This window comes from Acanthaster planci, linkage group LG10 (genome assembly GCF_054643075.1).
Source record: "Acanthaster planci isolate LZ-2023a linkage group LG10, COTS_SCS, whole genome shotgun sequence".
Classification (NCBI taxonomy): Eukaryota; Metazoa; Echinodermata; class Asteroidea; order Valvatida; family Acanthasteridae; genus Acanthaster; species Acanthaster planci.
In genome coordinates this window covers 8,832,683-8,859,972 of record NC_141786.1, presented here as the reverse complement: position 1 = coordinate 8,859,972, position 27,290 = coordinate 8,832,683, and the positions used below count along the sequence as shown (strand labels likewise).

Below are 27,290 nucleotides of genomic sequence, written 5' to 3'. Positions count from 1 at the left end.
CACCTTGGCATACACACCCACAAAAACCAACACGTCATTTTTTTTAAATCTTAAACCAAGTGGTAATTGCCCCTTAACAATACATTTAATAAACAGTTTGTTATCCACAGCACGTCTAGTATTTCTGGATTTCAAGGTGAAATTGAGAGGACAAAATAGAATATCTGTACCGGTTGGCAGATTTCTTCCTGGAATTTGATGAAAACAAGTCGGCACATTTTTACAGTATGCAAATTAGAATAACACTGTGGATAAGTTGGCCGGAACATTTTTGCTGAAAATGTTTTTCCCCAAAAAACACTTCTCAGAGAGGCGATATTTTTTTGTCAAGGGGCAAGGGTAGTCTAGCATTATTGGAATCAATTAAGTGACTAGTATATGCTTTGCAGGTGGGATTTGTACTTCGGAGAAGATCTTTAGAAGTGAATGGAATCATCACATTGTCATTTGTTAAACAACGGCTTTTGCAGGTCCTATAAAACCCATTTGATCGGCGACGCACAACGGACGACGCACGACGGACGCCGGGCGACGCACGACGGGAAAATGGCATGTTTGGAACTGGTAAATGGCAGAATTGGGACACAACAAAAAGCAAAAGGCGACGGGCGACGGGCGACGGCAGATATGAAATTCCATACAATGTCCACATTACGATGTGATTTTGGACTTTCCTAGATGTGATTCCGGGCTGGGATGTGATTTGGGGTGCGCATGTGATATTGGATAATCTTTTTAAAATCATTTAATCATCCAGGCAAATTGCCTGTCCATTTTTATTGACAAATCACATCCAGACCATTCACAGTGAGACAGACCATACCTACCAGGAGTACGGAAATCTTTTCAGTCTTGAAATATAAGTTGGGCGTAGTTTTATTACCACAACTATGACCCATTTCCAACAAGGATGATTTTTATTTATTTGGTTTTCTCCTCGTGTGTGCAAGTTGTTCAGAAAGGACATAAGATACCTCAATGATCTGATTTGATTTGGCCTACAGACAAAAACTTACCCCGCTGGACTGTACACGAAGACAGGCCTACGAAGATCTCAAGTAGTAGGCCTACCGCTGAGCAAACCCAAGACGGTGAGGGAAGGGGAAAAAAGAAATCCAATTGCCAAATCAACACAGCAATGAGGGAATCTTCGTCTTTGCAGATATCTAAAAACTACTGAATCATCCCCAGTCCAGAAGCTGTGATGGTAAAAGTAGACTTTAATCATTTATTAAGATGAGGCGATCAGGAGTTATTCATTGGGTGAGATCGAGAGAGTTTGATGCAGGAACTTCATATCACTGTAATGTAACATCAGTTGTTTTTTCTGAGCTATATCTCAACTGTTTTGTTGTCCCCTAGACATATTTAAATCTGTGGAGAGTGCAACCAGTAACAAGTGAAAAATGAAAATATCCTCAAAATATGTACCAGTGTCACACACATGTTTAAAGTAACTGCTTTCAATGTCACTGGGTATGTAGTTCTGTTGGTGTTAGCCTCAGGTGGCATGAGGTCGTGTCACGTGACACACTGATGCCTCAACCAAAACTGCGAGTATACCTCTTGCTACAATTGTATTCCTTTTCGATCACTTCAAATGTAGCGCTTTGTATATAATTGTCTTTAAGTATCGTACCGTGCAACCATTGCCTTTAAAGATTGCACAAACATTTCAGTAATTGCCTTTAAGATGACACAAATGAAAACTAATGTTAAATGTCTCATCAAGGCGGCATATTCAAGCACCTCAAGAATCACCTCTTGATGACTTGGCATTAACTTTTTCTTCCCTTTACACGCAGTCTAGCCTACCGGCCTCCAATATAAAAATCAAGTTCGTCTATAGAAGAGTGTCAATCAAGTCATCTAAGCTTTTGTTCTCCAATTACAGATTCATGATTAAAACTCAGAAAAAAACTCACATAAAGTAAAAATGCAACAGCCAGGACGCAATGGCTCCATCCTCTCAGCCGCGTTGCGCACATACACGCTGTGCGTTTCTTGGTGGGGTGCAAATTATTAACAAGCAAAGTCAATGGAAAGGTCTTTTTCTTTGATCAATCCAAATAGAGCTCCACTAGACATAACACTCCACCATGTACAGCTTGGCCGACAAATGCCTTGGGAAACGCGATCTGTTGTGTTACTCTCAATATTCGGAGTCACAACTTCCACCCAAATGCACCTTCTCACAGAGCAAAAGGCCTGTCACTGCGTTGGTCTTGTTCATAAAAACGGGCAAAATGTCTGAGGTGCTATTTTTATCTTGCTCCTGGTGCCAACAGACTCGGTTGAAAATAATGCTGTGTAAACATCCCACCAACCATCAAACTCCAGGCAAGTGAGTGACAAGGTTATAAGCAAGACCCGAACTCAGTCCTTGACCCCGAAAGAGATTGGGGGCAGAATGTATGTTACCGTCTGCCAGCTACTTGCTCTAAACCCCATATCCTAGTTTGAGGGCTGTACGCCTTGACACCAGCCAGTTTTTACACATTCCTTAATCAGACAGAGAGTGTCTGGAAATGATAAGACTGCGAAAAAAAGAAAGATTTACTAGCTTCAAGGCAAATGCTATATAAGCTGTGTAACATAACATGTCAAATTTGTTGTTCACACGCGAGGCAGCATTCAATGCGTTTAAAGTGAAGTACAGCACTTGTTGGATTTACACATTACATTTGCTCCTGGCTATGGAAAAAATTATGGCAACACATCACTCTCACTGAAAATTAAGCCACCATACATTTTTTAAGCATTGTTCTGACTATTCGCTATGACACACTTGTAGACTACTCAAACAGATTCTATACATAAAACCCCCCTGACAAGGCTTAACAATTAGTTTGGTTCCCTGCCCAAAGATTCCCAGACAACTCTTGACAAAAATCTTCGGTATCGGCTAGAGTTAAAAATAGAGCATAACATAACGTGTCAAGGGTCAATCCGCACCTGATGATGACGTCTTCGCTGCACCAGACCTGAACGCAGTGTTTTTGTGCACGTGCCGCAGTGAGTTACTTTGTAGTAGCAGCTACAAGCATAGCACATGGTACAAGAGAGAGAAAGAAAAAAGAAAGGCATCAAACGCCCAAAAAGCGTGTTTTGGAAGAGTGCTGTGACCTGTCGGAAATATCCGGCAATCAACGGTGCTATCCAAAAATGACGGCAACAAGTTCGTAATGTTTCGGACATTTGCGGAAAAGTCAAGAATTGACTTTTGTGTCACGTGATCCTCCTGTACACGTAGCCGATACCGGACAAGACAGAGTAGTATTTAGTAACTATAGACAGAGTAGTATTTCGTCTGATGGCATTTTGTATAGAATTTTCAGAGCCAAAAGAACGCCAGTAATGGCATTTTTCTTAATTCACATTGAATACTTGTGGCAGCGACAATCCCTTAGACACCATTATTAAACAACCCTTTTGCTTGAACTTTGATAACAAAACAGAACGTGCGCGGGATATTTTAGGTCAATAATGGACCAACCACAGCCCTTTGCGCAGAACGGATAACATGACGGATAACAATTGCTTACCTCTGTGGTTCTTCTGGATAACTTCAGTCGATAGCCCGCCCTGTGTTTTTATCGTGTCCAGTGTTTTTGTAGGGTTAGGTTTTAGGATTGCTTGTTTTCAATCGAGTTACAGCGTGGTGCAATATACGGTGGATGCCTGAAACCCAGTTTTAAATCTGTGAATCGGTAACAATGTAGTACATTCAGGTAATCAGGAATATGTGGCCTTCTGGCGTCCATTGACTGGAACTACTGATCCACGCTACAACCGATCAACCAATCAACGTCGTGCCTGTATCGCCAGATGAGGTCATTTTAAAGGCTCTCTGTACCTCCAAGTAGGTCTCATTTAACAGAGCTAGCGTGAAAACATGGGATATGATTGACAAAAACGTTTCTTGCTCTGTTTCAGCAAAGTTCTTGTTGAGATCTAGGTTTAATATCGTATTTTGTGGACGTTATGCATTCCTGAATGCTTTTAGTACATATTATAGATTAACACTCTCATCAGAGGGTATTGCCGTTTTACAACTGCACTTTCGTGAACCTTACAAAAAGTTGGTCAAATGTCCTGCGTTCAGCTTAAAATGCTTTTTAACTAAAGAAAGGAAGGGGGCAGTTAACTTGAATTTTGGTGGCGTACGTACACGTGCCCTCGCAAAGCACGTCGCTTGTCTGAGTCACACTTTTGTCACTTGCTCTCAGTTTAGCCTGTAAAAAAATAGTAGACGACTGGAAATGCAGGTAACGTCTTTTGGTAATATTTATTTTGCAGTTTCTTCAAGCAGTAGATACCAGTACACATCGTAAGCTTCAAAGTGCTGAAAGGTCATTACAGCAAAAATGTAGTTTTTGAGAATACTCTTACAGCCTATAAACTCTGAGCATGGGAGAAACATTGTATTGAAACAGACTACACCTGTTGTACTTTTATTTATGATACAACTTTTCTTGGGCCAACATATTTACTTGAATTTGTTGCCCAATTTAATTAATGTTTAAAATAGCATCTTTCAGTGAGGACCTTTCAATGCCTCTTAGCACTGATATGACGACGGTGTATTTTGATAAAGGCCTACTGGTATAACGCTTTCCTACGGCTTTTTATTGGTTTACGTGTTTTTAACGCGTCTCATGGTAGAAAGACCATGTGGTACAAAACACACGCCTGTATATCAGTTCTTTTAAAAAACCGCTTCGCAGCAACATTCATCGAATAAACCGTAAACCGCAAACCTTTTGGCCGATACTCACAACAAGCAACAGCAAAATAGCGCGCATCCTGTGCCTTACAGGTATTTTTCATACCGAAGTACGGTCATGTGTAGCAGGGGTAGTAGCTAAATCAGCCTTAAATAATGGCAACCTTAACCCGGGCACAATCTGCCCGGGGGGTTTAAAACTCCGTATCCGGGGCTTGGCGACGTAAGGGCTCGTTTGTGTATACTTGAGGTTTTTGTTTACTAAATGCTTTAAAGTTAATTATCTTTTCAGGGATAGAAATTCGGCATATTTCCAATATGTTACTCGTAAAACAAAAGGCTAGATAGCATAAGATTGGCATTTAAGGTGGTTTTTTCCCAAGTACGGCAAGGGAGTTCTGGTTCTAGTGATTTTCTTTAAATGTTTCTGAATAGTTTGAGAAAAACTTGTCCTAAGTGCGTGTAACTGATACAGCGGAAGATTTGTGAGTTTATCTATTTTCATAATATTTCTTATCATCATTATACGTGTTAAGCATTTATTTAGCTAAATCTATTTCCATAAGAAGGCAAAATATGAGGCATAATACGAGGCATGGATTTACATGTTTCATTACATTGTCAAAACTAAATGTGTGAATTTACACCATGTCTCGGGCAATTATAGGTATTATAAATCCTTATTGTCACTTAGACTGCTCTACTGCTGGTCATTGGGACCGAAGACCCTGTTCACTTTGATATACTGACAGTCTTCGTTAGTGATTCCCTCTGGTTGGAATTCATCCTCAAAGCCCTTGTGTCCAGCTCTCAAGCAAGAGAGGTGGGTATCTGGTGCCGTACCAACACACCTGTATAAACACAACACCGCGAAATGAGAATAGCGAAGATCTGCACTGACATATTGGGGGACGTGTGAATGTGTGTCCTAGATTATAATTTAGGTTTTTAACTCCCTATAAGATGATCATTTATCAAGAAGCTGTGGGAATATTGTGATCTTTCTTATTTTACGGTATTCCTTCTTGCCTATTTCAACCGAGTGTTGTTTGTGGATATATAAGGGGTGAAATCAATTATTATTTCTGTCTAATGGGCAATGGACAGCATCAAGCTCTATGAGTCCCGAGCTGGACCAAGAGAGGGCGCAGTTTTCCAAGTAACTGAGGTTCCTTTTGGGTCGGAACTGCAGTTCGCTGGTTCACAAACGACTACACTACACTGGTTATGGGCACGTCGCTACCAGTGAAATAAACACTCCTGCCCACCATGACTCTTTTCAACCCATGAGGGGGTACTTCTGCTCAAGATGGATAATGCCCTGGTATCATTCCTCAAATTGTTTGGTCCAACGGTGAGCATAGATCATAATCATACTGCATGTGACTTGATAGCTTGACGGAGGCTTGAGCCACTGAGTCCGATTCACTATGGTCTTTGACTTTTAATTTCTTTAGGCAAGTCACATCTGGCAGTCTGACCAGCGGGCCACCATTGTTTGGGTTTTTCATTTTCAATTTAATTTCAAACTAATTAATTGAAGTTAGATTTTCAATTGATTGAAAAAGTAAATTGGTCCACGGACAAAAAATAACCCCAAGCTTTAAAAAAGCTTTATGGAACCTAGGTTCCATGTTTGAAAAATAGCCATCAGAACATTTAAGGTTACCGGCTTCTAACAACTCAGAAAAGGCAAATTAATTGATATGAAGCATTTCCTGCAGGTTCACACGACAAGATGAAGCAACGGGATAAGCATGCAATGACGATACGTAGAATATATTCTTTGCAGTGATATGCTCGGCGTATCTGTGTTTCAAGAGTGAATTTGGGTAACACAAACCAGTTTGGCCTCTCTCCCATATTTTTTTTCTTTAATCACCAAAGTGTATCCAGTTCGTTTCATAGTAATACTATTCATGAACAGAGGAAAGTCAGCATAATAACAGCCATGGTTCTCCTAGTCGTCAAGATAGTGAACAGAATAAGGTAGAATCTTTCAATTCACCAGGAAAGTTGCCACACCACAGGCGTTTTCCTTATTCTACCGTCGTAACTGCGCTCTCCTCTAGTTTCTGTCGTCGCAAACATACTTCCCCCCAGGTCAAAAGGTTCAAAGTTGATCTCACCTACAATAATCGTCTCTTCCGTCGCCATCTTTGTCTTTCATGTACCACGTGTCCGTGTGACCCAGGTCAAGCCTAATCTCTTGATTGGGACAGTTGTATATTGGCTTTGGCCCTGAGTGCCGGCCGCGCAGTACAGCATATCGAACTGGCCAATTGAGACAACTCTTAGTTATGTATAAGTTGTCTTTCAGTGTCGCAGTAAAAGGGATATTAATGCAACATATGAAAGAAACTTGCACTAATCAAGTATTGGCATCCCTATAAGGAAAACAATGATAATTACAAGTACATGGATTTACGTAAAATGTCTCTAAGTAGTTTGAGAAAACTTCTAATTGCGTGTAACTGAAAAAGCCGAAGATTTTTTGTTGAGAACCTATTTTTTTTCTAAAATATTTCTTACATGTGTTAAGCATGCATTTAGTTAGGAATATTTCCACAAGAAAGCAGAATATGACTTTGACTGTTTTACCATGGATATATCTGTTTCATTACATTGTCAAAACCGTTAGCGCTACAGTTAAATGTGAGAATTTACACCATGTCTCCGGCAATGTTAGGTATTATAAATCCTTATTGTCATTTAAACTGCTCTACTGCTGGTCACTGGGACCAAAGATCTTGTTCACTTTGATATACTGACAGTCTTCGTAAGTGATTCCCTCTGGTTCGAATTCATCCTCAAAGCCCTCGTATCCGGCTCTCAAGCACGACATGTGGGTACCAGCTGCCGCTCCAACACACCTATGTAAACATACACCGAGAAATGAGAGTAGCAAAAATCACTACTACATTAGGGACGAGTGAATATGTGCCCTAAGGTATTATTCAGGTTTTTATTTTCTTACAATATGATTAATCTAAACGAGCCTGTGGAAATATTGCAATCTTGTTATTTCATTTTATCCATATTTGTCTCCCGCCACCGAGTATTTCTGTGTATATAAGTGGGGAAAATCGATGATTATCTCTATCTGATCAACAATGGGCACCATCAGGCTCCCTTAGCCCCGAGCTGGACTAAGGGAGGGCACAATTTTACTAGCAACGAACAGAGGATCCTTTGGGGTGGAACTGCACTTCGCTTGTTCGCAAATGACTGCGAAATGCACGCCTTACGGACGCGTCGCTACCAGTAAAGTGAGCACTCTCGCCCAATATGGCTCTTTGAAACCCACGAGTGGGTTCTCCTGCTCAAGATGGATGATGCCCTAGTACATGAAATGGTTTGATGAATGTTAATGGGTCAAAGGTGAGCACAGAGAAAAATCATACTGCATCTGACTTGCACAATTGAGTCTTCTTCACTATGGTCGTTTTCTTTTATTTCCTATGAGCCGGTCACATCTGGCAGTCTGACCAGCGGGCCACTATTGATTGGATATCGATCATTCTTTAAATTTAAGGTTCAGAGTGTGACATTTTCCCGTCCCTGTTACCTCTGATATGTATACCAGTGATAAGTTTGACAAGAGCTTATCACAGAATTTGATTTCAAACTATTTGTTTTTATTTGTTTGGCAGTTAGTTTGCAATACTTATTCGGTCTTGGAAATTAAACGTTTTCTAATCATTAAAAAATAAATGCCAGATGTAACAGGTACGGGAAAACGAATGAACCCCAAATTTATAGACTGACCCACATTTCATATTTAATTTCAAGCGAATTGAATTGAAATTAGATTTTCAAATGATTGCACAACTGAATTTTTCCGTGGACAAAAAAACCCAAGCTTCAGAAAAACCTTTATTGAACCTAGTTTCAACGTTTAAAAACGGCCATCTCAACAGGTAAGGTGGCGGGCCTTGGACAACACAGAAAAGGCAAATTAATTGATGTAAGGCATTTCCTACAGACTCAGACGACATGATGAAACAATAGGATGAACATACAATGACCACACGTAGAATGCAGTCTCCGCAGTGACGTGCTTTTTTAAAATTGTATCAAGTTCTTTTACGAACAGAGAGAGTCAGCATAATAACAGTCATGGTTTTGTCGGTCGTCTACATGTAAAAAGGGCAACATATTGAGCAGAATTAGGCAGAATATCTCAGTTCCCTAGGGGTGTTACAACCTCACGGGTGTATTCCTTAAATCTGCCGTAGTAACTGCGCTCTCCCTTAGTTTCTGTCGTCGCAAACATACTATCACCCAGGTCAAAAGGTTCAAAGTTGATCTCACCTACAATAATCGTCTCTTCCGTCGCCATCTTCGTCTTTCATGTACCACGTGTCCGTGTGACCCAGGTCAAGCCAATTCTCTGGATTGGGAGAGTTGTAGTTGTATTGGCTTTGACCCTGAGTACCGGCCAGTGCGCAGGACAACATCTTGAATTGGCCAATTGAGACAACTCTGAGAAATAATGATTTAAGTTTGAAAAGAGAAACCATCCTTGGTGGGATTTGAACAAAAGACCTGGAACACCAAGTTAATGGTAGTCAAACAGAGATTTGGTGATTTCCCACTTTGCTGAAATAACAGTATCGGGTAAAATGGAACGAATAAAATTAATAAGGTGTGTATTTTAATATACCTTTAGAAAAAAGTCTCCCTCATAGGCGGATAGGGTGCGATAGAGTGCAACAGTTTATCTATAGGCCATAGAAGAAAAGTATGTTCTCGATATAGAGCGAAATGACAACTTACAAGATCTTGTGAAGGTGCGTCTAGTTTGCAGTGTTAATAACGCGTATTGATCAAACTACAAGCAACACATCCATGTTATGAAACCGGGGTGTCACATACTTTGCTTGGTTTATGACGTCACATGAACATAAACCCTATGCTGAAACAGCATATTACCATTAACTTGCCTGCAGTAATCGTTCGCAGCACCCTGTCCTTGCACGTCAGCCCAGCCGTGAAATAGCCTATCAATGCCTTTATCTATGATGTCGTAACGGCGGAGTTTGATGCAGTCCTTTTTGGTGGAGCCCATTTGTTCTACGGTTCAGACAAAGTAATGAAAATGGAAACGTGGTGCTTTCAGCTTGAAAACTGAAAACTATTCTAATTTCCTGTAATTTTTTTTCTCCAGTTTAAGTAATAACAGATATTATCGTGCAGGTGGTACGTGAGTAATTATCAGGCTTTTGTTTTGTCTACTTGGGGATTGTGGCTGCTAGAGGGACAGTTATAAATCCTGTTAGACAAAAACGTATCAGGTGTGGTTCTTAAGTTACTAAAAGCCAAGATCAAATCCTTAGGAATTGCCAGAGTAAACTACCTTCAGGTTGGTCGTCGTAAGATGGCAGTTTGTCGCAGTTGATTTCCGACGGCCATTTAAAGCCGATGCTTGCTGTAGCCTCGGCGCATGCACTCTTCACGTTGCGGCACAACCTCTGCGATGGTAGATTAATTTCCTGCATTGTCCCGGAACCCTGAATAGCCAAAAAGTCTGGTCAGATGCAGCAGATATTGCTTACTTTGATCATAGCTGGTCTTTCGGAAGATTATAACATGTCAATGCAAATGGGCCTTAAATCCACACATTTAGAAGTATTAAAAAAAAACACTCTAAAAGGTCCCAAGTCGGATTTGACCCGGAAAGGGTCAGATCTTACCCTGACTCTGGGTCCCGGGGGCCTGACTCGTCACAAGTCCGCATGACCTGGCCTTCTGGGTCAGACAATTTTGACACAAATTTTTTTTTTTTTTTTTACATTTCCAGACAGCCATTCAAAGCCCTGTGTTTGGGCTAGGCTACGCCTTGCCCAGTAAACTTCGTGGTGTTTTCAAATTCGTGGATTTTATAAAGCAAATACTAAAATCTAAATATGAACAAAGGAACTGACTGAGGAGGGATGCACCTGCGACCTCGGGAGCACCGTACCGGTGCCTTACCAACTGAGCTATCCAGCCATTATATGGTGACTGGAGTGGGAAACTTCAAGTTACTGACAAGGTATTTCATTCACCAAAGAACCAGTAGTGGAGAAAAATTACCAGCTCGACATATCCCGGTCATGCTGACCGGAAATGGGTTAAGCGCAGTTTGACCCGGCCTTGGGCTAGACGTGCGGACCCTTTTGGCGGTCAAGAATTTGCTGCGCTGGAAGTTTCTAAGAAAGTTTTTTAGTTCAAACGACTTTGTTTTAAGATTTGAAAAAAAATGCCCACTTAATCTACTGGGTGAGTGGTAAATCTGATCTGATTTAAAGGAATACATCCCAACATGTCATGTTTTTCTTCAAGTTACATGTAATTTGATGCATGATGAAATCGCAACGAATATATACATAACAACTGTTTGCACACCCACACTTGTATATTGATCAGGTTTGCAGAATGCCAAAGTTCAAGTCTATACGTTAGTTTAAGGAAACCGTCAGAAAAATGAATGCTTCCCTAACAGGATTGGTAAAAGGTCAATGGAAACTAACAGGTGATTGGGATTTATTCCAGTACATGGAACAACAGACAACAAGTACAATAACTGGAGAAAATTGGGCCGTAAGCGATCTCACAGCAAAAGAAACTAACAGCTTCACATTCTGGGGCGTAGAAGGCGCAAACCAGTTCCAGGAGATCAGACGAACATTTGGTGCTCAGCAGAGGCAGGAAATGGTAGGAGGAGACCAGGGCTTGATATTGAGAGGTGTGACCGAACACATTAGGGGACTGGACGAAGCCGGTACGCACGAACGGTGCACATAGAGTGTGGTTGAGAGATGGTGGACATCTTACTAAAATGTAAATAAAATAAATAATAAGAACCACCATCACTTTAGATACGAAGTTCTAGCAATGTTCACAACATGTTAGGTACTCATAACCATCATGTCCTGTACGTGTTTACTTACAAGGAGGTGTGATGACGGTCGTGCGTGGCAATGTCCCTCCAGCCGATTTGCACGCGTAGGTCCCAGCATCTTCCAGAGGAACCTTGTCGAAGTAGAGTATTGTCATCCGGGGGGAAAGTGGAATGACACGCCTCCCTGACAGCGACCGATCTGCGATGCAAGTAATTGTTGACGTGTCAACTCGTTTCCCAGTTTGTACCGGCTATACTTTTTGGTTTAATGACTATAGAAAGCGGGAGCCAATCAGGGATAGAATCGGTTATAATTTTTCTATGTGTATGGTACAACGTCCAAATTGATCATGGGACATCTTCAACGGAGAGCGCCGATTTCCAAGTCACTTCCGAAGTACGCACCAATATAGGCAGAGTTAGAGTATACATCAGCAAAAAAAAATATCTCTTCCTGTTATTTTTAATTGAAATGCTTGCTTATCTTCCTCGTTATAAAGCATTACAAAGGCAACAGGAATATATATCTCTCTCCTGCTGCGAGATTTAAGCAAAATAAAGCAAAGTAAGCAAACTGCTATAAATATTGCTGTCATGGACTAATACAAGGAGATACCAAATTATCACACTGACAAATATTCTAAAATTTGTTCCCTACCCACATTTTGCAGGACACAATGGTAGATGAAGTATGTGGTATATGCAGTGGCCCTCATTGCCAAAGTGTGCCTATGATTGGCAACAGTATGACAACAGGCCATGACTGATTTCCTGTGCCCTGATTGCAAAACAAGGCGTCATCTTAATTGATGGACTTTCATGACACTGAGCGAAAATCATGAAAGCAAAATGACACATCAAAAATTCCTAAAGCGCTTAATGTGTTAGTAGCATCGATTTCATGTTCTGGATAAGAAACTGAAAAAAATCTGGCTTGAAAAAGTTCCCAAATTATTTTTACTTAAAAATATCAGCCTAAAATGGTTTTATCTTGTAGAGCATCTTACTTATATTGACATTGTGCGATTTTGACATTGGTATTGACAAAGAAGACACTGACAAAGACATCGACACTGACAATGACATTGACCCTGCGATTTATAATAATATTGATATTGATATTTGCACTGGCATTGACATTGACATTGGCATTGTTACTGTTGCTGATGCTGATTCTGGTGTGGGATTTGTGTTAATGTTATGTGTTGAGTGTGGTGTGTTGCTATGCCATGATAAAAACATAACGGAAGTAGATTTTCGTAAACCTTTTTTGTCAAATTCGTATTTTAGTGTGTCAGTATAAAAGAAACGATTCCTGTCTAGATTTATTCCATGTTTTTCTCCAATAACAGAATTTATGGCTAAACGAACAAGGTCAAAGCTTAATAGTACAATCAAAACATGTGCAGTGAAGGATTGGCACGTACCAGAGGGTAAAGTCGGTGGAATGAGTTTGCCATCAGGACCGTAGAACTCTGGCGGTGATTCCGGTGTCTCTTCCTCTACTAAGCAGTACACCTTCACGCCCTCTTCGAAATATCCAGCATGTGCATTTCTGTGCAGAGAAGCCTCTGTAGAAAATCACAGGTATTTTCAGGTAGGCTTGGTTCCTCGTTGTCTTTGCTGTTTATTATTACATTTCTTGTTTAACCACTCTATTATCACTCTATTAATGCAATAAAAAGGCATTTATCAGTTAAAATTGGCCACTTGAGAACACTTAGCCTGATAGCCAACCGATAATAAATGATAATAAATAAATAATAAATATAATATAATAATAAATGATAAATAATAATTTAAAAATAAATAATGAGCCTGGGAATACTGGTCTTTCAACAAGCCATACTCTACAGCGGTTATAGCTAGGTTAAAGGGGACTTGGCAGTCTTAAAGGACATTGGTAGCTTGAGAACTACAAACAATATCAGCTTCATTCACCAGAAACCAAAAAAGGTTATTCCAAAAATACGATGACCGGTATGCATATTTTATCTCGGTGGTTTACTAAAGGGTTTACAACAGGCAGCTAAGATTTTTTTTTTCAAAGATCCACCTAGACTCATGAAACTTTCTGTTGGTGTCACTGTGCCATTGCAATACGGGCGTTTCGCAATAGTGCGCCTCTAAGAGTGTGCAACGCGTTGGCCGAACGCAATGCGCGAAATCTGTCGACCCAGTGCGCGTTTGGAAAGGGTCGACAGATTTTGCACGTTGTAATTGGCCAGTGTGTTGCAAATGGAGGCGCACGATTGTGAATCGCTCGTACCGATCCCTGGTGTCTCGTATACTAAGCGTGAACGTGAAGTGTGAACTCTTGCTCAAGTCGTTGCTTCGTGCGTATTGTCTCTCACCTACAGGTAGTTTGCACGGACATCCAATACGTGAAACATGGGAAGTTCACGTTGGATCATAACGTGAGAAACTGCAACTGATACGGAATGGACATCTTTGGGAAGTGCAACTGGGATTTTTTCACACTTGGTTTATGATGACTAATCACACATCTTTGGAAAGATTTACAGGATGTTATTGATAATATTTCCTTTTATTCGAGTGTTTGCTGGAAGATGTACATTTTGTGCGGGACTCGCATCTAAACGTTTAAACAGGCATTTGATCCCCGTGCACCCGTGTGCAATTTAAAAAAAATTGTGTTCACGTTCACTTTTGCGTGATACGTGTAATAACTTCCCTGACGTCAATCCACCGTCGCAATTCAGCAGTAACGTGTCTCACCGTAATATCCATTAATTCATCCATTCAGCTGCTATTCAATCTGGTGAAAAATTCCAAGCAAACAGACGTGTACTCTTCCACGCACTATTTTAAGAACCATTTTGGAAAATCAAAGTGAGCGTCATTGAAATATACTTACCAGATGTCATCCAATCAAATTCTCTAATGCAGCTCGAGTCTGTCTCATGTCTGAAGTAACTGCAGGGCAAAGTCTCCAGTAGCCAGTCAAGTTCGTCCATGATTGAGGAGGCCTTGCACGCGCTTTGGACGCTCTTGCAGAACTCTTGACATGGATAGCGCAAACTCTGAGACTGAGTTGGGCATCTGCTCCATGATAAAGAAGTAATCCTCCCATTAGAGTTAATTTCACAGCGTTTAAAGGGGTCAAGTTGTCCTAAAGAGCGATATATTGAGCTAAGAGTTTCACCCAGCCGCTCCCTCTGAAACTCTGTGGATACAAATAAAGTTTTAACCCTTTCGTTTTGTGTTCCCCTGGCCATTCTAAATATACCTTGCTCCGCTGCCTTTTTTTCATTCGCATCCTAATGAAATCAGTTGAACTCCATTGCGTACATTTTGGAATTTTTGACGTCAAAAATAGCTATATGCATTACAATTACATGATTTATAAATTTTTCTCTTTACGACAGGATTGGTTGTCTCACTGTGCCCTATCGAAGGCCGATTACTCTTGAGGAGTTGAGCTATTTGGCGATCACTTCGTGATTCTCAGAAATCGTATAGGGCACCGTTGCTGAGTGGTTCAGGCCAGCATCACTTAGATACCTACCGTTGTTTTCCCACCTCTCCCTCTTTCCTTAAGGAAAGGTGAGCGTGTTTTGGTATGAGTTGCCCGTAAAGGATATGATGCATAAAAGTCTGATGTCGCAGTATTGGACATTGACAGAGCCTATCCTACGGGTGTGGGGATTACCAATATAATTATCTCTCCCGCTTTCACTGACGTCATGCACGACCGGCTTTGCCACTGCCCATAAGCCCCCCTAATCGAAGGGGCGCCTTGGACCGTGTGCTTTGTTACGCTATGCTCAAGAATGACCATCCTGTGATCATCCCCCACATGTGACAGGAAATCTCCGCCCTTGGTATCGGATTTCCATCGTGAAAACCATACAACCCACGACAGGAAATTTTGAACTACAGTTGAACAAATTAAATATTAACTTTTGTTTTGCAACAGGCATTGAGGGTTCACCCGGTAAATGCATTTTCTAAAACACACTGCATATTGTTTCATATTAAGGCTATGAAAGAAATGAAAATCAATCCTATCCGGTTCGTAAGTGTGACGTCACTTCAGTTCGAACCACACCCACTGCGCATGCACTGCGTATAGAATTACATGCATTGATCGCCGTTTACTTGGAACCATGGAATCGGAGGTTAACGTGCAACTTCAGCGAGCGTCTAATTGGGAGCCTGAAAATCGTGGCACCACCGCGTTTGTGACTAAGTCGCTTACCAACCGGATTGGAAAAAGTCATCTGCTTTCGCATACGGCCTGTCTGTTTCACAGCGATTTGGATCTCGATCAGTGGTCTCCTCAATTAGGGGCATATGATGGAATTAAATCAACGAGGATATTTCTGATCGAGTTTCTCATCTATGTGAGACAAATAGGTCCAAACAAATAGGGTCTTTAAACGTTTCCAGTACGGGGGTGTCACGATGGCGCATAGTAGCTCGTGTAGACGTGATAAACATCCATCGCCAGACTCCAGTAACTCTTCCGAGAAGTAATCTTGCCATTCAGTCAGCAGCCTGTATGGGGGGTCCCACTGCCAACGGCCATGAAGGTGAACGACTGTGTCATAGCCAAGTCGGCTGCAGTGCATTATGTCAGCTGGTTCGCAGTGTTCTGGCAAGGCCTCTGCACAATAACATGCAAGACTTAAGTAACAGTTATTTGAAAGACTCAAACGGTGACCTGATGCATGGGCAATCTATCACGAATTTTATTTTAATTGAATTTTGTTTTACATTTTCCTCGATATTTTTTCATTTCCATTTCCCCTCCTTAACTTTTAGTATTAACTTGTACCACCCAACACAAAGGCTATCGGTTTTTCCCAAAATATCCTTCTGTTGGAGTTTATTCTGCGATGATTTTAAACTAAATGACACTTTTCCCCCTAAAGGCGTACTTAAGTGACGTAGAACCAATCTTTTCACTGAACGTTCTTAGTAAATGGTAAATGTCCGTTTACCTTGACAACTTACCGATGACATACGGAGGAATCCAGACAGCTGACGGCTGAGCTCCTAATCCATGGGCATTCAGAGGCCACAGCACCACATGACATCCGGCCGTGTCGTACAACTTAATATATATCTGTATTTCAAGTTATTTTTCGTTTAATTCATATCTGCGTCTGCATTCTTTTTATAGAGGAGGTTTTTATTTTCTTCCAGGGAAGATGTAGAAGTGACAGAGAAGAGGACTGAAAAACGACAGGAAAGATTGAAAGCGAGGAAATGCAATATTTACAAGAAAGGCTCAAACTAAACGGAAAAGTAGACAAATGTCTAGTGAAACACAGAGAATTTGAAAAAAAAACCAAATCGCAAGAAAATTCCTGCATAAAGATTTTTAGCCCCTCCTATGGGCCTCGAGCTGCACCAAAAAGGGCACTACTTTATCATCAACGGAGGCAACTTTGGTTGAAAATGAACTTTACTGGCTCACAAACTACTGCAGATAATGCATTCACTACGGTTGCATCACTGTATACCAACAAAATAAAAACTCCAAACATGGCTCTTTTCAACTGCTCGAGAGGGATAGTCGAGAGCCCATATTGCGGCCGGTAGTAAGCGGTGGGAGGCCTACTATAGTGTGGCAGGGTGTTAAAGGGTGTGAACACCATTTTGCTTTGGTTGTAATTTCACAAGACGGGCTGATTACAATGTATAGCAATCACTGCAACTTACATTCCACTCACTGGTTTCATGAGTCAACTGCTTTGTGAAAAATTAAGAAAAACAGCGCAGCATTTTATCGAAGATCTTGAAATTTGTCTTGCGTAGAATGTACGGATATGGCGTTCGTAGTAAGCGAAAAACATCCGCGGGGTCAAGGTTGGAAACGGGAATTACAGGTTCTCATTCCCTTAAAAGAGAAAGGTTTTCAACGGCTTGGAGTAATCAGTAAATTTACCTACGCCTCCTCAACAATGTAGCATTTCAAGTGATAGTAACTCTTATACCATTGCCATCGTAAAATAAAGAGAGAAGAAAAACAGAAAAAGACAAAAATTCTGTTTTCTCAAAAACTACATCATTCTCGGCAGAAATATTTTACAAGCTGATCGACGCTGTTAGTTACTTTCTGTCAAGTAAAATATTCAAGGATTACACAGAAGTCCGATTTGGGGGATTTTACCAATGGTGTACACTACCTTTTAAAAATGATCAAAATCCTTGGATATTTATCTTTTTTCAAAACTTGTTCTGACTTTCTGACGTAGAAAATTATTTATTGACTGAAACATGTGTTTGCTGGGCCACATTTTAATATTTTAAACCTTCTTTTAAGACCGCCTCAGGAGGATGGACGGTCATGATTGCATTCTGTGTCACCAATTACAGTACACGCTAGGCTTGCGCCAAAGGAGATTGTTAGCGACCGAAAGACACTTTCCGAATTATAGGTACTGAGAAAGGGAGAGGTTTAAACAAGTCATTTATTTTAATAAATTTAAAAATTTGATCTTGAGATTCTGACTCAAAAGGTATTTATGAATGGGAATACAAAAATGCGTGATTGACCAGTAATTAACGCTGAAGACCAGTTTCTAAGAAAGACGCTGATAACGTTCGAAGCTAAAAGGTGAAGGGCATTATCCTCAGTTGTGGTGAGGCACACTAACTTAAATACAGGGAGGAGAATATGACAATTAAGTCATTACCTTCTTTGGGCCTGTATCATACATCTCAATATCCCAGTAAGTGTCTCTTGAAAAACTCTTTCGTGAAATCTTGTCATACGTGACGTACCCCACTTCCTTGATAAATTCGACAATGCCATGGGTTAAGTTGACTCGGCTGGCGTTCAGGATTGTCACTGGCTCTTGGGGTCTCTTCATATCTGAGGGGAGGAGATAACGCTGATTGCGTTTAGTACCTTCCTGCTTTTAACATGGACACTTTTTAATTACCTGTGTTAAGAACCACTCACCCTTCTAACTGTGGTCAAAAGTAACGAGTGGTGCAAAGCGTTGAAGCCCAGACGTCAATTTTCACAGCAAAGTACCCACGCGTCCAGTGATTTGAAAAGATAATGACTACAGAATATTCATGAAGGTATGACATCAGAGTAAAAAAGAGTGTATTATTGGAAGCATTTTTACAACGTTACCAAGAGTAACCGAAAATTAACGAAGTTGGCAAGGAAAGATTCCGCACAACCGTTTGAAATTTTTGTGAGACTTGAGAGCAAATTCACAGTCTTAGCTGCAAGCAAAGCAGTCTCACTCAATATCACTCACCTGCACAGCGTGCATTGAGAATTAAGACGCGCACCATTTGATTCACTGTTATACCAACTTGTTTTTAAGGACTCTTATTCTTGTAAAAAAAAAACAATATTCATAACATACAATGTGCTATCTGGTCTCGATTAGTCAGTGAGAATCTTGAATAGGATGACCCTAACCAGCAGGCCTATGTGAAGTCTCGCATAGATCAATTAGTACTCAACCAAAATGCACCTGTTCATTTTTTTTTTATTAAACATAATTCTCACAACTGAATCAAAATTACGCCTTTCACTAGCTACAATCCTTGACAAATCTCGTTGGACCCCCAACCCCGGGCCCCTTCGCAATGTTGGGTCTTAACGCACGGTCTGCGCTCCACCTCGAGATGACAACATTGACCGGGGAGTGAAGGACCTGCAAAGGATATGGCTACTGACACGTGTCCCAACATTTTTGTCCAGGATTGTAACTATTCCCTTTAGAACATAGAACATGAGCCTGGGTGTTATACACACAACGGCGCAATACAAAATTTGAATTAGCATTGTTCATATGAGGAGGCCTACGAGTGTGCCGCGCCAGGTTGGTTCTAAACACGCCTGTGGTGATTTTAAGCCCTGGTACTGTTTCGAACATTCAAATAAGAATTGCCTTTAATGCGTTTATACGCATCATCTGACGTGTGAGAGTTAATGCAGGCGGAAGTTCACAATGGGCGTGGAGTCTTGGAAACTCATCTTACGTGTATGCATTACTTCTTATAAACTGCCAGTCAGTGCCATTTTCAAATCCTCAACAGATCTTAATCTTGAGGAAAACATGTTTTAAATCTTCTGACTGGAATCTGATTTACAACTTGTATCTCTTGTCTTCTCCCGATATCTTAAAATATCTTTCCTTAATTAATGTTACCCTCAAATATTAAATTTGGCCTTAATTATCTGTCTGCACATGTACAAGTTTACCTGAATCGCAGTCTTTTGTAGGGTACAAATGGCACTGCATCAACCGTGGCCGCCTTTCCAGCAGCTCTTCCGCTTTCGTGCGGCAACTTTTCCAAACGTCCTCGCAGACACTCCGGCACGGCAGCGGCCACAGCGAATGTTGACCCAAACTCGTCGGGTGCAATGCCCCAATGCAAGCAAATAGCTGGAGCTCCTTCGAGCATCCAGAGTCAATAAGCGATGCCAGGCTGTCCAAGTCGTCCACGGCTTCCTGCATGGTGGTGTAACCCAGGGCGGTGGGAAAGTTTGTCATCGGATACCATAGGGAATGGCATTTCGCATGCAGCACGTCAACGCAGCCGTCCTCATCGCATTGAAACGAGTACAAGCCCGGTAAGACCGTAGGCGGCAGCGGAGACACCAGCGGATCATAGTGTACCCCTACAAGAACACAATGCAACCACTTCAGTGCGCTTGTTTTCAACAACTCTACAAGGCACCGAAAAAGGGTTAAAGCCTTTCCAAAAAATCTTCTGAAGGAAATACGTTCTTTGCTTCCCTGATAAAACGCATGTGCACTCTATATGCACCTGTGAGGTGCAGGCTGGAATTTTGACCTGGGTCAAACTCAGTCCAAAGAGACCACGACAAAATTATGTGATACACTGACCCTTTAAGGACTTTAGAAAGGCAGTTGGGAGAACTTGAGGACGAGCAAACAGTCCCATGTAGGCAGAAACGTTAGTCACTATTAATGACGGCTGACTGACGTCACGAATCAATTATGGCAGTGCGCCTCCTGAAAAAATAAGATATCTTGACCAGGATGTCCCTTTAATTTTTGTCGATGTGGCACGGGATTGTTCGTTAGATTGAAGCAGTCATTGTAATCCAAGTACGCCCCGGCACCAGCTTCGGGTTTTACCATTACCAGCTGGGGAATTATCTCAAGAACAATGAATAATATTGAACAATATGTCTGTGGCTTATACCATTGAGAAGTTTAGGAGGTTATGTAGAACTTCATAATGTGAGAAATTGGAATAAAGTAACTGAATAATCAGATTTTTTCCCTCCTTTAAAGGCAAGAACTATTCTATTCAAACAGTTTCAGACAAGCTAGCAGCTTTTTCATTTTAAAACTGAAGGAATCTGCAATCTGTATTAGAGTTTCCTCAACAAAGATTTCTTAAAATTGTCCTACACACGTTCAGAATGGAATCGGCATCCTGCTTTTTGGCGGACTATGTAGTTTTCCACTACTTGACCTGCAGGCCTCATTTTTTTTTTAAACTGACTTTGAAATTGTTAAGGCGACAGTAAGTCTGACAGTGCCACAAAATATCACGTTAGATGCAAAAGAGCCCAACATTACAGTAGTTCAAATTAATTAAAAGGCTTCAGGTCTACAATTAGGGATTGGTTTTATAGACGAAGCCTCAGACAGAGATGAAGTTGAAAAATGGCCCTTAGTCACATGTAGTCGTCGTATGTACTCGGATCCAACTTGAGCTCAAGCCACAACCGTTCCAGCATAACCCATATGTAATCGTGATAATTTTGTATCAGCAACGAAGTATACTGCCACTGGCTTTCCAGATTTCAGAATTAATGAAATAACATAAAAGCAGAAACACAGAAAAACAAACTTGCCCTGGCAGTTGCTGCTGCATAGTGTGCATTATACTTGTGCAGAATTTCTGCAACGAAACTGATGAAAGCACCATATTCACGTGTTGACACCACGTCTCGGAAATTTTGCAACTACTCGTGATTAACCGATTAATCACGATAAGTTCGTGTGTGATTAATCAACTAGCAAACTTCACTTATCGCCCCGTGGTAATATTGATGCTTAATTGTTTTGCCGAGGTTTGGGGGAGGTGGACAGCTCCTTGCCAGGCGGGGCCCTGTCCCTCCAGCCTCGGATCCCTCTTTTCACAGGCCAGATCAAAGTTTTTTTGTTTTCTCTAATTCTCGCCCTAACCATTTATATTCTTTTTAATGTAGCCCGGTGGAAAAGAAAAAACACAATATTGGTGTAGTCTCAGGAACATCCACTACATAAATTTAATTTAATAAATTAATAAATTTTAACAAGTGACACATCATGTGACACGAGGCAGGAGTTACTGATTATGAGCCGATAAAGTTGATGGTTGGTTAACAGACCCCTAGTGAAGATTACACGCTTTTGGTGGTGGCAAAACCCGGAAAAATAATAATGTTCTGGATTTGTTTTTCCTGCCATTTTACCTCTTCTGATTCAAAGAAGAAAATAGCAAAGTTTCAAAGCATAATGCTGTTTTCTTTCTTGCAAAAAGCTTGGTCTATGGGTTTTTCTGCTTTCATGACGTCACAAAATGTCACATCGTTAGCAGGGCAAGAAAACAACATACACCATCTCAGCACTTGTCTGTGTGTACAAATGCTTGCGAACGATGTTGTACATGAACACCCCTGCGTGTGTTGGAATGTAACGAAATGTAATTTTTTTTTCAAACACGTATGTTTTTCACGAAGTGACCAAAAAAATTTGTTTTTTATTGAACTATTTTTTTAATCAAGACAATATATCTGCAACTAAAAATGGATTACCATTTTTAAAAACTTACATTTCATCACTTTGTAAACAATTCCTCAACCTGTAGCATAAAAGTGATCGAAAATGTGCATTTTTAAATGTATTTATCTCGGATTGTCCGTTTGACAAGATTTTGAGGTTTTGGTCAATTCGTGAAAACACCGCGGAAAATTTGTTGATGATGATTAGTGATTATGCAATTGGTCACTACAACAACAAACAATTATACATTTACTTTAGAAGCAATTATTAGAAATCCAATGCATCTTTGATCAATGGAAAATAAGTACAGTTTTACACCTGGATTATAAATGTTTTCATGTCCTAACGTAAAACTTGTCTCGAGTCGTCCAACCACGAAATGCACGAAGCCCGTCGCAAAAACTACCGAATTCATCCATTAATCCCCTACATTTATCATACGTTTCCACCTTTAATAAATCTAAGCACTTGCCGATTATGTTGAACCACCTTTGAAGAAACATGGGACCTTAAAGCCTTGTTAATTTTTACATTGTTTTCACGGGCAAGGTATTGATTTTAGAATTTCTTTGCAAATCATCGGAATTATGAGAAATATTATGATTAAAATAACTTCCAATCAGTAAATAAAAACATCATTAAAAATGTCATGCAAACTTTAGAAGGAGAAACCATAATAAAACTTGTACTTAAGAAATGGATGTATGCAGGAAAATCGGCAACAAGAATCAAATTATATTCGGCCGTTCTTGGCAGGTTTTACCGACAGTTCCCAAATAATCATCTCGCCCTTGGAGCGCACAAATCATTTGCCAGTTCCAGTAGCGTAGCAAGCTTTTGGTATATGGGTGGGGCGTACATTTTAAAGCGGATGCTGCTTCGGGCTCATTCAACATGATGTTGGAGGAGAAAAATATCAAATGCCTTCCCACGGTTTCGACATCCTTTGCTTTTATTTGCTGGTGTAGTTTTCTTAGTGTTTTGCTGCTAATTGTTGATAAATAAATATACCAATTACTTTCTTTCCTACTCACCAGTGAAGTATTCTTCAAAGAAAAAAAAAAGAAAAAATCTGTCGGGGAGGGGCGAGTTGTCCCCCTACCCCCTCCCCCGGAAACTCTTTATTTTTAATCGCTTTTTTCACGGCACATGTCCACCCCGAAGTGCAACCAAGGTCATTGGGGACAGTAAGACGTTCCAGCAAGGTCTGCCCTATCATTGCGGCTACACGCCGACCTAAACACTTGATTTATTCTTGAATGACGTTGCCCTTTGTCACACTAAATTGTCTATAAACCTTCACTTTACACATAAAGCCACCGCGCATTCTAGGCCTACCTGGCATGAGACATGTCGGATACGAGTCACTTTGCGTCGGGTAGACCGAGCAGTCAGTCACACTCGGAGGAAGTTCCATCCTAAAAATATCAATGACGGACAGGCATGGCTTGGTAAGAACTTGCTCACACAGCGACCGACAGGGCGGGATCGGCACGGCGACATCTTCAATTATCTGAGGAAAGGAAAATGTTAAGTGTAAAAACGAAGGAAATTGCATGCACATTTCAGACTTTCATTTCATTGGCAAGGAATTACGTTCCACTGGCAAGTCAAATTGAGATCACGAACAAAAACACATGTAACTACAATCATGAATGACTGAACTTATTTTCCAGGAGAGGAAAAAGGAAAAAAATGGACCTTTAAATATCTGATATATGGACTCTTGTTCTCTTAATTATATGATTACGCGAAAACCAAATTTTGACACCCCCAGGTAATACCTTACACATTTCAAAAGAAACTATTCTCTAAACGGACATTTATGCACATTTCCAATCAACCCATTCAAAGCTTAAAAATACAATGTGACAGTTGCAGGGTATGAGAAGTGGTATTCGGTTCAGACCAGGGGAGTCCTGATGCTCATGGCAAAGTGTGTGATGTCAGCCATTAAAAATCCCCACAGCAGCTGGTGTGATACCTTGCAAGGCGGAAGGTAAGCCAGACACAAATAGCTTCTCAGCAGATCGGAGCACTGCCGTCCTTCCGACATGAACACGCTGTATTTGTGTAGCTCTACCAGGGCTTCCGTAGGGTTTTGTTGACCGGCGATATTTGGGAAGATGACGGTGGAGTACGACATTGCCTGGCAGATCGGGTCATTGGGGAGTGGCTGGCAGCGTTGGGATGGTTCAGGATGAATCACCGTCGGCGTAGGTGTGACTTTGGATGAATCTTCACCCTCACTGTCATTTCCTTCATCATCCTCATCCTCGCCTGTGGATATAAATGTGGTCTGTCAGTTTGGGTTCTTATTCGTCAGTGTGTACTTGGAGGCAAATTTTTACGTTATTTATTTTATTTTTATTATTATTTGGCGTGGAAGAATTGCAATATCAAAATGACTGTCTTTAGGAGTCATTTCAAGTCAGCACCTAACTTTCTTAGTCTTTGATCAAGCATGATAAGAGCGTTGTGGGTGTTTTGCTGCCTATTCTTGAAAGTTCCGAACGGTAATGTCATTTGGTTTTGGAAAAAAAGTAAGCCAGCCGCATATTGTGTTCCATTGTGCAAAACACATCTTATCTTGCCACCTAAGACGAGTCCCAACTCCAAGATTGATATTTGTTACAAAGGGACAAAGCCAATGGGCTGCATCCTGTGACGTGAACATTTTATGCCAGGAAATAGGGTTGGGTATTGGAGGAGGATCTTCATAAAAGAATTGCCTGACCAGGGAATTTTGAAATAGGGATTACGTAGCACTTGGGGGCGCTGTTCATACAGCTTCAATCAGTGCATTCTGGGGACGATCGTGTGCGATGTATTAAACAAGCGGGACAGTGGGAATGGAGTTGAACCACTCATCTCTATCGGAATAGACAGCTCAGCAGTAACAGCCTATGTGTGAATTGAAGTGACCGCGTGCGCCATCTTAGGATATTCAATACAATGGCTTCCAACTTCAGTGCATTTATGCACTGCGCTAAAGCCAGTGACTTGGAAAATACCATTGTATTGAATACCCTAAGATGGCCGTGCAGTCGCTTCAATTCCAGTGCAGAGCTGCCTGTCCAGTCTATAGAGATCAGTGGGTAGAACCCATGTATTTCGTGGAATTTAGTCGAATGCACCATCATGTAGGTTATATTCAGTCCAACCTGAATCTTATTACATCGATACGGCTTGTTTGGTGTTTTCCCCCTCCCTTCTTCATTCTCACTGAAAATATTTCAATTGTTGGGAATTTTAAAAAGATTCCTCAAAAGAATTTTTTTTTCTCCTGGAAAAAGTGGGGGGAATGAATCAATGACCAATCCTCTGTGAACAAACGGTCCCGATAATTACGTCTAAGGCTGCATCAGGAAGTAAAGGTTGAACGGCAGCAGTCGCTTAGCCTGAACGAAGCCATGTTAGTGACCAAGCAATTACCTACCTAACAAGGGATCGAAACAGAAGCTATCGGAATCGTATTCGTCAAATCTGTCGCAGTTCAGGCTCTCTGGCCAGGCGACACCTAGGGCGACCCCACTCATGCAATCATCCCTCACGCGCTGACAGAAATTCCTGCATGGGAGGAAAGGCATGGACATTCCAGGAAAGCACCTAGGGAAGAGAACAGAGCACAGGAACTGCTGCAGATGGGAAGAGCACTGCACCTGCAGGAACGGATGGAAATCGTGGTACCCAGCTACAGCCTGTGCCATGGTCTCGTGGCCGAAAATGTTAGGAAGATAGGTGATGTTGTCCAACGGTACCAGGGCGTCCTGTTGGCCGTACAGCTCTATGGTCTGACAGGCGGAGAAGGTCAGGTTGACATGATGGGTGCAGTAATCTAACACAAAAAAATCATCGAAGGTTAGAGTATTTGAATGAAACCATATAATAAACGATTTAATTCTTGTTTGTTTAAACCCAACCCATCAACCGCCTCCGTTAACAAAATGGGATTTTTGATTAAAAAGTGTGCTTTTATTGCAAACAATAGCCACCTTCCTGACGTAATTTGGATATATAGGTTGGTATGCACAAAGAAAAGGAAATACAGACTGGTTGAGCTCGCTCGCGTAGTTTGGTGAGTGATTGGAATCGTTGCCTGTGGTTTGAAATCCGGACGGTTCTGTCTTTTATGCTGTATAAAGAAGTGAACAGTACCCATAAAAATGTGATTGCCATTTTTAGGCGACATATTGCCGCTGATGCATCACATCAGCTTCATAGTGCACATTGACGAATTGAAGACACGCTTCAGTTAACGGTAAAGCCTTAGGTAGAAAGAAACCTTTCAGTCAGAAACGTGTATTTATTTTTTACCACAATCGGAGCACTGCTTATCTGTATCTTTAGCGATAAGGATTGGTTTGAGTTCTCAAGTCTCCAGGCTAATACCGACAGCACAGGTACGTACCCTGTTGGACTGTGCGTGACGAAATGTCTACGAAGAACACAAGAATCACTGTTGTGCGAGTGCAAGACGGAGGGAGTAAGGAGAAAGAAAAGAAATGCGCTTGTTAACTCGAAAGGGAGGGGGAATCTTCACCATTACAATATGCAAAACTATTGACCCATCCCCAGTCGGACAAAAAGCAAAACAGCCTTAGAATTTTTTTTTTCGAGTTGCAATAACAAGGTGATCAGGGCATAAAGGCGTCACAGAGTTTTGACGCAGAAACTATTATATGTGTAACCTAACACCTGTTAGCAGAATCTACTGCTGTATGGACCTTAAAATATATATTGGTCCATGAATAGTGCACTTAAGGTAGGGTCATGTCACACATAAAATATCAACAAAAGGAATACCTGTCACACACCCCTGTATTCAAAGTAATTGTTTTCAATATCACCTGATGTAGAGTTCTGTAGGTATTTTAAAAATCTATTAAAAGTTCATCCTAAATTTAAGGTCCTGTTAGCTTGCGCATGA

At 41.0% G+C, this 27,290-nt stretch overlaps 2 protein-coding genes across 6 annotated transcripts in view; both read right to left on the bottom strand.

The window, feature by feature from the left end:
- Positions 1-3,738, bottom strand: part of LOC110984959 (uncharacterized) — a 29,322-nt gene extending 25,584 nt beyond the window's left edge. The window contains exons 1-3 of one of the 5 annotated variants that reach the window (XM_022245627.2): positions 3,546-3,738; positions 1,926-2,003; positions 1,017-1,073 (exon numbers count right to left, since the gene is read on the bottom strand). In XM_022245627.2, the coding sequence (XP_022101319.2) occupies positions 1,017-1,073; positions 1,926-1,965 (97 nt within the window). In that variant the 5' untranslated portion in view covers positions 1,966-2,003; positions 3,546-3,738. Of the gene's footprint in view, positions 1-1,016; positions 1,074-1,925; positions 2,309-3,545 lie in introns of those variants that run through there. The other 4 variants (XM_087142193.1, XM_087142190.1, XM_022245628.2 and 1 more) reach the window with 4 other exon arrangements.
- A 531-nt stretch (positions 3,739-4,269) lies between these two features.
- LOC110984961 (uncharacterized) lies at positions 4,270-26,552 on the bottom strand. The gene is made up of 16 exons (XM_087142476.1): positions 26,519-26,552; positions 25,800-26,198; positions 24,345-24,640; positions 23,699-23,873; positions 19,816-20,235; positions 18,281-18,459; positions 16,593-16,704; positions 16,029-16,242; positions 14,491-14,675; positions 13,040-13,183; positions 11,662-11,811; positions 11,342-11,544; positions 10,086-10,239; positions 9,673-9,802; positions 9,041-9,211; positions 4,270-7,599 (listed from the first exon to the last, which is right to left on the bottom strand). The coding sequence occupies exons 1-16, from the start codon at positions 26,550-26,552 to the stop codon at positions 7,449-7,451; spliced, it is 3,117 nt and encodes a 1,038-aa protein (XP_086998602.1). The 3' UTR covers positions 4,270-7,448.
- Between the last annotated feature and the right edge of the window lie 738 nt (positions 26,553-27,290).

What these genes read in the sequence shown, in the direction of transcription:
- LOC110984961 (XM_087142476.1), bottom strand. Translation starts at nt 26,552, where the DNA reads ATGTCGCCTAAAAATGGCAATCACATTTTTATGG. An exon ending in ATGATACAGGCCCAAAGAAG is followed by an intron (nt 16,705 to 18,280) that starts GTAATGACTTAA and finishes CTTGAAATACAG; the next exon opens with ATATATATTAAGTTGTACGA. An exon ending in TTACGACGACCAACCTGAAG is followed by an intron (nt 9,803 to 10,085) that starts GTAGTTTACTCT and finishes TCTGAACCGTAG; the next exon opens with AACAAATGGGCTCCACCAAA.